The 14461-nt window shown below is 41.7% G+C and overlaps 1 protein-coding gene across 2 annotated transcripts; it reads right to left on the bottom strand.

Moving 5' to 3' along the window:
• Positions 1-944: 944 nt before the first annotated feature.
• On the bottom strand, positions 945-12127 carry smg6 (SMG6 nonsense mediated mRNA decay factor). 2 transcript variants are annotated; one of them, XR_011926932.1, is made up of 20 exons: positions 12000-12127; positions 7070-9188; positions 6537-6729; positions 6344-6454; positions 6126-6232; positions 5908-5986; positions 5731-5841; positions 5438-5647; positions 5197-5258; positions 4929-5074; positions 4098-4211; positions 3864-4023; positions 3573-3792; positions 3315-3485; positions 3075-3239; positions 2793-2937; positions 2426-2670; positions 2267-2348; positions 1593-2201; positions 945-1559 (listed from the first exon to the last, which is right to left on the bottom strand). XR_011926932.1 is itself a non-coding variant. In XM_072445812.1 (19 exons), the coding sequence occupies exons 1-19, from the start codon at positions 12088-12090 to the stop codon at positions 2071-2073; spliced, it is 4662 nt and encodes a 1553-aa protein (XP_072301913.1). In that variant the 5' UTR covers positions 12091-12127; the 3' UTR covers positions 945-2070. The 2 variants fall into 2 exon arrangements, 1 of the variants encoding a protein (XP_072301913.1); XM_072445812.1 differs by having other exon boundaries at positions 945-2201.
• Positions 12128-14461: the final 2334 nt, after the last annotated feature.

Genomic DNA, 14461 nt, shown 5'->3' with positions numbered 1-14461 from the left:
CTTACAATTCAATATCAATTAAAACACTGTAGGGTATAGCAAACCCAATCAAAATGTACCTATAAATTGCCTCTCAGACTACCATGTGTTACAAAGAGTTAATACTCTTTTAGACCATTAAAATGTAAACACAAATTACGAGATTATAATCTGTATATAATTATATATGTATATAATCTATAATCTAGTCATTTCTATGGAATTGGCAGCAGAGATGTTAAGGATGTGCATTCCATAACAGGTTGTGGGTTTGGACCAATCAGAGAGAGGCATCAGGATTGGGGCTCTGTGATTGGTCAACCGCAGCCCTGTTGTCATGATGATGGGAGTCAGGTCCTGTCTGTGTGGTCTGTATCCAGGCACAGGAGCACACTGGAGCCAAAGATATGTATGGATGTACAAGGGAACTTGATGTCCTCTTACACATGGACAGAATCTATTTATGTTTACACAATATTATTCATGTGCATCTTTTCTGGCCCACTAAGATGAAGAATTGTGGGCAGTTTGCTTTTTAGGATTTCATCATCTGAAGATATATACTCTGTAGAGGTCCAAAACATTTTCAAATATACATTTAAATGCTCCCCAGTCGTCTACAAATCAGACTGACTTATACGAAATCTTTGTTCTTAGCCAAAATACGACACAATAAACATGTTTGTCAAAAGTGCTGGAAAATACTTTGATCATCTTGGGCCAACATATCCTCAAAACCACCCAAAATCGCACATACACAAGCCAAAGATAGTGTGTAATAATGTAAACCACCACATGAGGGCACTCTACAAACTAAACCGGTTCTTTAATGCAATGCAGTGATTTGTAGATGTCCCTTTTGTTTTATATTGACGCAACTAATGGTAATGTCATGTATATAAACTAATAAAGTAGTGTGATGACTAATATTTTAAGGGTAAATGAAAGACCCAAACACTGTACTGCCCCAAAATGTTAAATGTTTAATGAAGCACAATAAAAGCTCAGTGTACAGCTGTACTATCCACAAACAATAGCAGTTAAAACACTACAGTGCCACTGTCACAGCAGGCACAACAAAATAAATAGAACCAAACTTAAAAAGAAGACTCCCAAATGGAGGACAACACATCTAGTCACATAGGATTGAGATTTGAATTGTCTTCTTTTATTTTACTTAACGGTGCCACATTTTGGTAGTAAAACAAATCAAAGCAGAACTTGCCTCCAAACATTTTGAACGGACTGAAAAAGCAACATTAAGATCACGTTAATCACACGTTTTGTGAATTAATTCACAAAAAAGCCTAAAGTTTTAGTGGGACCCCATTTCACAAACTAAATGTGAGTTGAGGAAAAAATGCTCTGTAAAGATTAGAGTGGTTTGTATTGTTAAGAGGGAAATCATAAGATCCTGTTTGACATAAAAGTGCAACTGAAATCTTCATACTGCTAGCCGACACCTGTGGTAGTTAAAATGGAGGGGATTAAAGAAGTACATTTTTACTTCCAAAATCAAAATTAACAAGGTATAAGAACATTGTTTTTCCCCTGCTATAATTTTCTCAGTGTAACTAGACCTTTTGTCTAAAACTTCCTGTTCAAGACAAGACAACAGAGTTCTGTACCTCAATTTGCTAGTTTGAGTACTCACTTGTGTCTATTCTGTTCACTGATCGGATTCTGAGCTTTGAGATTTGGGACGTGTGGTTCTGGTGTTTGGTTATTACCATACTGTCCCTCTCCATAACAGTCTCCTTGAATACTGCTGCTCCTCCTTACATACAAGCTAAGCAGATGCTTGTGCCTCACTGGACATATCCACATCACGGCTCTCATCCCTTTCTTTGACTCAAGCATTTCCAAGACTTATCCAGCCTTTTCTTGGGAAGGTCTTCGATTGTAACACACAAACACACACAAAAGCCACCCTGCTTTCACTACTTTTACTCCACAAGTGATTCGCTTGCCTTCTAAACTCTTCCCTCAACTCTGATTGCTCTTCTCTCTCTGCTTAAGGGTCTTCTCGTCCGACTGAGAAGCAAGCAGACTTTAGTAGTTGGGCTCCTCAAAGTCACTTGTTGACCCAGTTCAGCCCACTTTAGCCCAGCTCAGAAATGCTGGAATGTCTCTCACTGGGACGTTACGTGTCAAAGCTTTGACTCGAAGGTTACGATCATCTGTGAGAAGGACAACCTCTCTCCTTATCCGTACTGTCCCATCTGTGGAAAGCAGAACATTAAATATTGTGTATTTAGAGCAAACAATGGAAAACTAAACAACATACTTTTCTTATCAGACATAAAATCCTTAGCCTTGTCATTGCAGTAATGAAGACAGCAGGACAGAATGACATCATCGTTGTTGCCCTGAAAGATAGTTTAAGTGGTGAAGTATCTACAATTAATTTGTTTTTCAAAAATGATTTGCTCAAACATTCATGTACCTGTTGTCCAGATGTGTCCTCACTGCGAAACGCAATTGACTCGAGCTGATTTCCACGGCTGGTCAGAGCTCGGAGGCAGGGCTCACGGGACTCAAAACCTTTCTCCAGGAAAAACACAGCAGCTTTGGCCTTCTCCTGCACCGCTTTTATGTGAGCCATATTTGTATTACAGTTTGAACGGCCACTGGACCCCACTCCTACCACGTTGTCCTGCCCTTTGGCCAAACCATCCAGCTCAGTTATGACTGGAAAAGAACACAAACTATAAGCACGGATAAGCAGTTTCTGCTCAGAGCCAACTCCTCCATAAGTAGGAGAAGGCACAGAAAGATTCAAGAGAATCATTATTCTTATAATTTGGTCTCACCAATTAGTGGCACAACGATGATGTAAGTGCCACTCTGGAGCAATTTCTTCAGTCCATCCAAATGATCAATGAATGTATTGGTGTCAGGAACCAAAAAGAAAGGCTGCACCTCCAACTCCAGTTGTCCTCCTGTCTGCAGTACAGCCTGGACAACAAGTTTACAGACATATTAGAACTCATTTTATTTTGGTCATCTTTCAGGGGCTTTCAGCACCACCTTCTGGCGATCATCTGGGATTCATAGAACCATAGTGACATATGTAACTCTCGTTGTACTTGTACCTGGATTTTATCCCTTCTCTTCTGTTCTTGGGCCAGTTTGTTCACCAGAGCATGGCGGCGTGCCCTCAGCTGCTTAATGCCGTTCTCGCCGTCATCAGCCTCCTCAATCTCATCTCCCTCTGACGCAGAAACAGAGGACTCTGCTTCCACAATCACATCATCTGGCTGTTGAACACATGACAAACAAGAATTACAGATGAAGATGAGTGGTGTATCGTGAATGCGTAAGGGTTACGTCACCTCTTTCTCTGTTTGAGAAACTTGCTGATTTATTAAATTTGTGCATGGAGTAGGACATGCCACAGAGACATATTTTCCCCCTTTAAATGCCAGCAGTGGCTCTTCCTGTCCACACAAGGCTTCCAAAAAGTACTTCAGCACTGTCACTCTTTTACAGTCAGCTGCAATAGTCTGAAATGTGCAAGGAAAAAGCAACACAAGTTAGCAAACAGAATTTGATTGCGTCAGTTGATTTGTAATATTGCTACAGAGATTTACCATATCTATCTGTTTGTCCATGTAGCACGGTTCCTGCGGAGCGGCCAGCAGTGGCACAAACCCAGCGAGCAGTCTGTCCTCTTTGAGCTGCAGCAGGGTCAGATCCTCGTCGCTCTCCATCTCGTCTGAGTCCACTTTGTACAGGAGCACCTCCTCATGGTCCACATGTGCCAACACATTACACAGGTCAGCCAGGACCTGCCAAACATCGGGGCTGGATCTGCATCAAAGAGAAAATACCTTTAAAATCCTTTCAAGAAAAAGCACAAATTGTAACTTGTTATACCGTACTCTGACTCTATGCTGCTGGGCGGGGGATTCCACTGATCCGGCTGTCCTAACATCCAGTCAGACCAGACTTTGATGCAGGGCAGGAGTTCTCGCAGGTCTGTGGGAAATGCAGAGACCTTCACCATTGGCTCCTGATTTTCATCTGCAGTGGACTCTGGTTCTGAAGCGAAAGAGACAGTTCAATAAAATTCATTTAAAAAGACAAAACATGGTCAACAATTATGCAGCTCTTACCAGTTTTTGTCCCTCTGAGAAGCTCAGTGCAGCGCTGCACCAAAAGTGCAAACATAGCCAGACCCAGGGCTGTGCTCTGTTCCTGTAGAACAGACCGGGACTCTCCTTCCTCTCCTGAGACAGATATATGGCAATTACTGTTTTCACATGTTATGTATACACCTCTGACATGTTGTTAGAAAGATAAACATATAACAGTATACCATTGGTGCTAGCATATTCAAAAAGTCCAATTAAACCACAAAAGTAAGAGAATACAGTTATGGCTCATTTTGTTCAAAGCTGTAGACACCGGAGGCCTTTTGCTAGAGGCTGGTTTAGTTTGAGTAAACTTAGTTTTCTGTCACTGAAAAGAAGTTTGTTTTAATTCAGTGTAAATCACCACAGAAACAATAACAGCTCCTGTTCTTGACCAGGGTAAGATCGGACCAATCAGCTGTGAGCAGTGTCATGTGACGCACTCTAACCCAAATCTTTAGATCAGGACCTCACTTATTTGTATGTCCTCCCCTCTCTCATCCCCGTTTCACACTGTCCTCTCCTGTCTAATAAAGCCAACGGGCCACAAAATATTACATAAATCATCTTCTCTTCTAATCCTTTCTAATCTGCTGCAGAACCACACGTTTCTGGTATTTAAATTAAGATTTAGATTAAAAATATATATATTAATAATAATATTAAATGCATAAATACATATATTTTTATATATAAAAAATACAATGTATATGTATAAATATGTATAGTTTGCATTTGTCTGGATTTGTCAACACAGAAGTGACTTCACAGCTCTGAGTAAGGACTGTAGCAGCAGGTGTGCCCCTGGTGTACCTCTGCTGTGTGCGTTGTGGATGGTGAACAGGTTGATGGTGATGATCTGCAGCAGGAGAGTGCTGCCCAGCACAGAGGGGTTGTGCTGCAGCAGTGTCCTAAAGTCCTGCAGAACACGACTGGCCACTCCCGAGAATGACTCCATCCTGTAGAGAAACAATCCAAAATACATACAATACATATTTCTGTCATGACCATAAACTCTTCAAACAAACCCCAGAACCCGATTCAGTGAGTCAGAGCAGCTCAAAAAAACAACCTCACTCACCCCACTTTAGTGAAGAGCTTCCCGTGTGCATGCAGAAAACTCAAAATGAACCTTTTATTCAGCTGCAGAGAAAGAGGAAGGACAAGGCATGACTAAACATCAGGCTGTTCTGTTCAGCTCTAAAAAAGAATATATGTCATCAGAAAACAGGGGACAAACAACATTTGCGAGCACTGGAGACTAAAATATACCACACAGACGTCCGTAAAAGTCTTGCTAACCCTGTAAATATTTTTCTTACATCACTGGTGCTGACTGTGCCCAGATCTCCGTCCTGCTCAGAGTCTCTGCTGGACTCACTGCCCCAGCGGTGGGACGAGCCGGGGGTCTGTCCCGTGGGCCGAATCCAGAGTTCCACTCGGGCTCGGTCCTCTTTGCCACGCCCACTCACTGCGGGACCCCTGGAGCCATCATCAAACTCTTGCTTCCTCTTCCTCTCCATCTGCTCTGCCTGAACAAGAAATAATGACAGGAATGGCCACCTCTCATTGGACTTGACAATTCATTGTTGATACAGAGAATTTTGTATCAAACCTTGCGTTTAGCCTCTTCAAATAAACTCATAAGGCTCTCTTTTGCAGTAAGAATGGGGTTAGAGGCTGCCAAGCTCCGCATGTAGTAATACACAGCATCTAACTTCCTTTTCTATGATGGCACATTAAAAAGGTTATGACAAAACATAACTACCCATTTGAAGAAATAGTCCCTTACTGTGTAGACTGCCAGCAGAGCTAGCTGGTTATACGGCCGGCCATTTTTAGGAGCAATCTGCTGAGCCTTGAGATACCAGCTGGAAAAATAGTAGAACAACTTTTAAACCTCAAATAAATGTGTCCAACTGACAACAAAATCTGTGTTAGCAGTTAGTCAGTGGTGCATGGGTCCATTATGTGACTGATATTCATCAGAAAGTGACTGTGTGAGCGGACCTGCGAGCTTTGCCGTAGTTTGTAGAGTCACTGGCCTGTTCTCTGTAACGTGCGATGTCGCCTTGACAGATCATACAGCGCTGAGCACTGATCAGAGCATACTTTACCTGAAAAACAGACAAGAAACTACATATCTCAGTGCCGGTTTAACATTTGAAAATATGCCAGAGAAGCTAGAAAAGGCATATGCAACTTAAATATCAGCATATAAACTTTACCACTTTACGCAGTGGTCTAGCTCTTATGGCCACACCGTCCATGTAGTCCTCAAGCTTAAACTGATACACAGTCTGCAGTTTCTGAAGAAGTGCATCAAAAAACAGTGCTCCCTAAAAAAAAAAAAAAATAAACGTTAGGGGGACGGAGATGATTGTTTTAAATTATTGGATTATTTGATATAAACCCGCTCACCTCGTCCAGTAGAGTGAGCAGCGTGTTTCTGGTGCTGGGGTCGCTCTCGTGGTTAGGGTCTTTGAGCAGTTGGCGGAAACGTTCAATGACTTGATAAAAGACATTTTTCCAGAGAGCCTGGTCCACATTTTGAGAATCAGATAACTCGATATCTGAGAGAATCACCTGTTCATAAAGGGACAAGAGGTCTGCCCTGCAGAACAAAAAGGAAAATATAACATTTCAATATGCCTTGAAATGACCTTAACCTAAAAGCAGTGACAAAAATTATAGGGGGAGAATGAATTATATATTTATATTATAATTGATATCATATTGTGTTATATCATTTAGTGTATTTTGCTTAATGTAGCTGACGGCAAAAAAACAGAATACACTGTGACTCAGTTTTCTGTCTTTTTTTTCTTCTTCTCTTTCTCTCTCCATACTCCATAAAATGTTTAAGACGTACAACTAGTCTATGTGGGCGATAAATGCACCTTTTCAGTTGGCCAACCGCCATTAAAAGTAAATAACAAGATCAATATTTTCACCTGAGCTGGCCCATGCGATCCAGTCCCTCCGCGCTGAGCCTGTCCCGGGACAGCAGGTTACTGAGTTGGGCCTCATGAGAGTCCGCGGCCCGCAGCAGCCGCCCTAGCTCCCCTCTGGACTGTTGTTCTGCCTCTTCATAAGACACATTTAACCCTGTACCAGCTTGCCCGTAACCTCCTCTGTACGGCCCCACAAAGTGCCCCGCATCAGCACTAGCGTACATGCCATTCGCCATTTGGTATGGTCCCATGTAAGGATAGGCGTAACGCTGGTTGCTGGTGGCTGTGGGGTTATTGGAGGACGCAGGATAGCAGTAAGGATTATCTGAGTTTTGAAATTTATAATAAGCCATGGCTGCTGCCTGCTGGGATCTAAAGTGCTCCTCCTGTTGGACTGGACCTGCCACTTCGTCATCTGTGTCCAGGAAGTGGAGCTGACCGTAGCCCGTTCCGGCCTGAAAATATGCATGTTGCTGAGGAGTCGAGTGGTGCTGCATGTTTGCAAGAGCTGGCTTTTGATCTGGGTTATTAGGGTCCCACAGCCTCCTTACCCCACCTCCCCTCCCCCCTCTGCTTCGAGGCGGCCCTCCTCCGCGAATCCCCCCGAAAAGTCTCTGCCCCACCTCAGCCGGCTGTGATATGTCAGTGCGGGATGGGAGCACTAGAATCCCCCCACCTCTGGCACGTGGAGCCGTGACTTGTCTGCGATATTGCGTCTCTCCATTGTGTGACGCTGCCGTAGTTTGTTTTTCAAGTGACACCTTAAGGAGACCTCTACTTCCTTCTCTATTTCTGCACAGTCTATTTCCATCCTCCCTTTGTCTTTCCGTACCTCTTTCAAAATGTTTCCTCCTTCTGTCCTCTGCTGTGTCACTAGTCTCACTCCCATCTAGTGATTCAGAGTCAGATTCACCGTTTGTGGTCCAGCTCCGCAAATGGCTCCTCCGGCCTCCTCTGTTTAAAACTATTGTCTCTTTATAATTATCTTTATGCTTGGGTCGCCTCCTTGTTGCTGCCACAGCCCCGGGACAGTCCAGACTAGTAACACTGCTGGCTGAGCTGCTGCTGTTTGTTCGATTTCGTGGGCGCCTTATGTAAGATTTAGAGTAACGTTTTGAGTTTGGGGTGGTCCTATTTTGATCCGTTCTTTCCACTGCTCGTTTTCCAACTTTCTCACTTTTAAAATTTTTCACAGCGTCTTGTGACTTGGCATTAGTGATACTGTTACTTTTACGGCCTTCGTTGGATTTGCCTTGCTTCTCCTCTCCTGGTCTACTTGTTTTCTCTTTGTCCAGTTCTCCTTTCCTCCAAACCGTAGGAAGGATCCTACGGTTTGATTTCTTCCTATTGTCCTCTTCAGATTTCTCAACACTTTTAACTATCTCAGTTTTTTCATACTGCTTTGATTTTTTAGAGCTGGCCTCTGCCGTCTCTTCCACTCTCTCTCCTGATTTGTTTTGTTTCTTTACACTAAGTTTTCCCACTTTGTTGACAAGTTTTTCTATTGACACCTCAGATGGCAACGTTTTATTTCCAACATTTGTCTCTTTCACAGCTTTCTTTGGTTCTGAACTATTTTTACTCCCTTCCTTTTCAGATGTACTCGACTGTGACAGCATTTCTGTTTTTATATTTACAGATTTGTCTTGCTCTCTAGCATCCTTTCTTCTGCTGCCAGGTTGATAAAATTCTCTGTCCGGTTTTCGAGACTTTTTTGGCGTCTTTGCAGCTCCGGCAAGTTCTTGTTGTTCCCCATCATGCTCATCACAGTCCTTTTCTTGATTCTCTTCTGTTTTAGCGAGTGGTGGTGTTTTTTTAGACTTCTGGGTGTTATTACAATCACTTCTTACTCCGTCTTCTATTCCTTTGTTCAAAACAGCTCCTCCATCTGTGCTCTCATGTCTGTCCACCATCATTTCTTTTATTTTGAGCTGTTGTTGTGATTCTAGTGGGACATGGTCTTCATTTTGACTTGGGACAATAGGTTCACCTTCCTCACTGTCTCGATGGCGCCTCCCTACTGTTGCCCGGTATCGCTGCAGATCTGGCTTCTTGCCTTCCCACTTTTTATGTCGCTTGTGCACCTTCTGCTGTTCCTCGGTTATATTATCAGGCTGTCCTAAAATACCAGAAAGAAGGAGATTTTCATTGGATGAAACACAAATTCACAAAACACCAACATTCATCAAAACCACCTTCAATTCACTACTAATACTAGGAGAATACAGGATTAGAATTGTCAATCCAAAAATCAGAAGATTCATGCACAGTAGCTTGCAAAAGTATTCGTACCCCGAGAACTTTCCCACATTTTGTCATGTCAAAACCACTATTTTGCATTAATTATTTGTATTATTAGTCTTTAAACATGCTCGTGTGTACCTTTAGTGTTGCATATATTTTTATAAAAGGAAAATAAATAAATAAACAAAAATAAAAATTAGATTTGAATCTCTGCCATTTGCCTCGGGACTACCCGAGTTCTACTGGCTGCAGAGGGAATTATACACAGTTTAAGAAAATTTGATCCAGGATTTCACCGCATTTCAAGCTAGGCTCTCACTTCCGGATCTCAGCACGCAGTTGTAATGACCGTGATGATATGGGAGGAATCAAATTATTTATGATTTACAAAACAGGAGGGGGAGAAGATTCAACAAAGAGTACATATTGCATAATGTGTGGCATTTTTTTGTGAAAGAACAACAAAGCGGCACACAATTGTGAAGTGGAAGGAAAATGATATAAGTTTAAGATTAAAAATAAAAACTGAAAAGTACAGACTGCAAAAGCATTAGGTTGCTAGTATTAGGTCGCCCTGTGTCAGCTGCAAATCGTTTGAGGTATCTAAGCTTTGTTCACTAGAGGGAAACGTAGGTCTGGACTTTGACAGGGCCATTTTAACACATGAATATGTTTGTTTAAAAACATTCCATTGTAGCTATGGCTTTATGTGTATGGTCATTGTCCTGCTGAAGGTGAACCTCCACCCCAGTCTCAAGCCTTTTGCAGACGCCAACAAGTTTTCTTCCCTGTACATCTTCTCATCAGTTCTGAGCAGTTTCCCCGTCCCTGCTGAAGAAAAGCCGCCCCATAGCATGATTCTGCGCCGTTTGACAGTGGCGATAGTGTGTCCAGAGTCATGTGCGGTGTTAGTTTTCCACCACATAGTGTTCAGCTTTTAGGCCAAATAGTTAAATGTTGGTCTCATCAGACCAGAGCCTCTTCTAGTCAGATGGCCTCTGGCAAACTGTAAACAAAAAGGACTTCTTAGGGCCGTTTTTCAACAATGGCTTCTTCTAGCCTCTCTTCCATAAAAGCCAGATTTGTGTAGTGCATAACTAAGACCGGTAGTTGTCCTGTGGACAGATTCCATGTCCACCTGAGCTGTGGATCTCTGCAGCTCCAGTTACCATGGGCCTCTTTGCTGCATTTTGAATCAGAGCTCTTTTTGATCAGATCCAAGTTTCGGTGGACGGCCATGTCTTTTAGTTGTGCCATACTCTTTCCATTTCCGGATGATGGATTGAACAGTGCTCTGCAAGATGTTCAAAACTTGGGAAACTTTTACAACCTAAAACCCTGTTTAAAAATGTCTCCACAACTTTATCCCTAACCTGTCAAGCCTGTCTTTGCTCCCAAACCTCCCCTTAGCAAACTTCTGTGGCTCTCAGAGAAAAACTGCATTTATACTGGGATTACCCACAAGTGTACACTATTTAATTAGGTCAACATTCAATCTTTCAGCAATCACCAAGCAACTTCTGACAACAATTGGTTGCACTCAGGCTGAATACTTTTGCATGCTTCTGTTTTTATTTTTTCTAAAATTAATGCAAAGATAGAATTTCACTTCATTATGTGCTGCTTTGTGTTGCTCTTTCACAAAAAATGCCAATACTATTTATACAAGCTTTTATACAAGTCATGATGTGACAAAATGTGGAAAAGTTCCAAGGGTACGACTACTTTTGCAAGCCGATATAAATGATCTCTACATTTCTCTTGCCCAAGGAAACGACGGCAGTATGCAGTATACTAACTACGCACCAACAATATCTGGGTTTGTAGGTTAACACTTCAAGCACTGGGCCAGCAATTTAAATACAATAGTTACATCACAGTCATTGCAATAACAAATAATTTTAATACATTTTTTACCAGCTTATTTCGTAAGTTATATATGTTACGTTAAATGTTAGTGGTTTCTTATGCATGTAATAAAAGTCTATACTATAATGGTGAGTCAATAAGGGCCAACGTCCAACTCCGTTCAAGTAAATAGTCAAATCCAAGTTATGCCCATACATGGAGTCATTTTATGACACATTTTAAAATAATAATATAATGTACATCACAGCAGAGAAACACGAAAATCACATGTTTGGAGTGAATTGTTTTGGGAAAATGAAAGTAAATATAAAACTAAATAAGCGTTGAATAGAAGGCACTGAAAACAATAAAGTTCGCGTTTCAGAAAGAAGCGTTATTGCGATTACGACGATTTTAACAGACACGTCTGAATCAATTGTTATCTTTATCGCGTTAATACATACATCTTATCAACTCGAGACCCGATGGGTTAACAATTAACGGCAAAGAGGGATAATACTTTTGAATTTTGTCTGAAAAACGAAAGACGTCTTTGAAGTTACGTTAGTAATAGTAAAAACAGATTTATTTGTAAATACAAAGGTTACAGCAGGGAGACAGAATACAAAAATTAGATCAGAAGAGGAAAAAGCAGTGTTGTGGTTTCGAGGAAGCATGAGCGTGAACAGACAGAAAGCTAAGATGCTAACAACATTAGCACGACTCAAACTTGAGAGACTCTTTTAGCTACTTTATGCTCCCTCAAAAGTTTAGATTTTCAGATACCTGTACATTTAAACAGACAATTTCATCACATATAGTTGTTTTTTCTTCCCACCTCTCTGATTGCTGCTGATTTTGGCTGGATTTGTCGCTTCGGCTCGGAGTTCCGCTGCAGAGATTCGCACTCTGTCAAGCTCGTCCGCCATTTTTTTATTTCAATAAAACAAACAAAACAACTACGGTGGCCGTATTGGACCAAGAACATTTGAAACGCAGCAGTGCTCAATTTGTTGTCGTATATTTTAGACCAATGCTTGTTATTTAGCTGTATATTAGCATACACCAAAAACCGATACGTGTGTTTGTGTGTTTTCATATTAATAATACGGATCACAACCATGATTGCAATCATATAGCACCAAATCACTATACTCCATCTTTGTTTCATTGAGTATGAATTTATTTTGTGTAATGAAATGTGTTGTTACGCAATTGTTACATAGGATTGGCATTGACCCACATTTAAACCAGGGGGAAAGCGCTTAAATGTCCACATTACATAAGGATGTGTATACAGTGTTTGAGCAGTTTGGTGATCTCACCACTGGGTGTCACAATTTCCCATCATACTTTTGGGGGGTTAACTTTGCTCACTGCAGAATCTCTTCAAATAAAAAAAAACTTGGTCTGACAAGTGGTCTGACTGGTACTTCCTTTATTTCCCTATCCCCTATCAGTTAGGTTTAGCAATGCAAAATCAAAACGAATCATTTACTTTTCATATGTCAGTAAAGGCAATGGATTAGAACATCAGTTGAAACAGCGAGCTGTCCAAACTTTTGCTCATGAAAGTTAATGTGTGGGTTCATAGCAGATTATTCTGTGTACATAATGCTAGAGTAAACATCTTGATTTCCCCAGCAACTAAAAATTAAAGGGACAGTGTCTCCCGTATGTTGTCCTTCCCAACACATAAATCATTTTTTTTATACCAATCCCATTTCATTGTATTTTACTGGTGAATGGTAATACATATCACCATCATGCAAATTACCATACATAGCATACAGTAAGGTAACCCGCAACTCCATTGGAGGTCTTATGCAGAAGTTTTAATTTTAAATGTCAAACTGTAATGCTAATTAAAACAGCTTGAGGCCCCTACACTACATAATTGGAGCTGTTACATAAACGACATATGGATGAGCGTAATGAGTATATCTGAAGGTAAAATAATACAGCTTGAAGTTAAGGCTTAAACCAGCTGCTACAGTAGAGTGAGAGTTGTAAAGGGGGTTTGTGTCTGCAGTGGAAGAGGAGGTGGGGGCCGCCGGAAGTGGTGGGCGTGTGTCTCCCCGGTGTATGTGTGTGAGAGAGAGAGACCGAGACTTTTCTGACTGTCAGTGCTGCACCGTGATGCAGGTGAAGAAAGAGAGCGAGAGAGCGAAGGACAGGGGCTGATGCAGAAGGAGACACCCTGAATACAGATGAGCAGAAACGCGGGGGAAGCAGGTGAATTTGTGACGTTGGGGGGTTTTCTCTGGCCCAATCACACCACTATATCTCCAACCCCTCCCACTTGGATCTCATTTTCACTTTGTCTTCCCCCCAGTGGCCCTTTAGAGGTAGGAGGCGATGACTTTTAGATGTGACTAGGAGGAGGAGGAGGAGGAGGACTGATGGGAGACACTGTCAGCCCCGAGCAACAGAGACATGGCTGGGACAACTTGCTACAGGGCGGAACAGGACAGGAATGCCCAGGTTAAAAAAAAAAGACTTAATATGGCATACACATGTAGAATCTAGTGGCCAGAGAATTGTTTTAGACACATTGCTGTTAAGCTTAGAGTACATCTATGATTTTGGCTGGTTTTAATGTATAATTCACAGAGGAAAGCCAGGGGAGGATGTGAGACAATATGTGTTAGGGAACATGCAGCGATGTGTCAGTGCAGTGGAGCCAGAGTGAGAACTGAATTTTAACCAACATCTACAGGGACCAAGAACATTGGAAGCAACAGTGATCTTGACGGCATGTAGTTGAGTTATGATCAGTTACACGAACAGTACTGGTGTAGTCAATAAAATGCAGATTTCTTCGCCATGTGCTCGGTGAAGTGTGGATTTTCAGTTGCTATACTCTTAAACAGCTGCAACTGCAGGTGAAAGGGTGAGAATAAACAGGGGGAATACTATTGCATTGATCTTACAGTAAAGTGCCTTAGTTGGAAAGCAGAAGCTTTATGATTTGGTGCATTCATTCGATTTGGATTTGAATGAAGTCTCCCCCAAGGCCACAAGAGCTGTACGCATTTTCAGTTATTGAGATTGTACAGCCACCCTTCTGGATATTGATAACGTTTCCTCAGTGATACTTGTAGTGTTTAAACTCTGCTAACCCTCTGATGTAGATCTTTGAGAATTCTAACTAAATTCACATTAACTTATGTCAACAGGCTGTAAAATGTTGCCTTTACCTAATCTACTGTTTACTGTTCCATTGCAGTCAACCAGAAAGGTCAAATCTACTGGCCCACAGTTTAGTGGTTCAATCGCATCTCCTTCAGGTGAATATTG

This window comes from Eucyclogobius newberryi, unplaced genomic scaffold, assembly GCF_026437365.1.
Source record: "Eucyclogobius newberryi isolate DKJ021-1_F unplaced genomic scaffold, fEucNew1.0.hap1 SCAF_15, whole genome shotgun sequence".
Lineage (NCBI taxonomy): Eukaryota > Metazoa > Chordata > Actinopteri > Gobiiformes > Gobiidae > Eucyclogobius > Eucyclogobius newberryi.
This window is presented reverse-complemented; position numbering and strand designations above follow the sequence as displayed.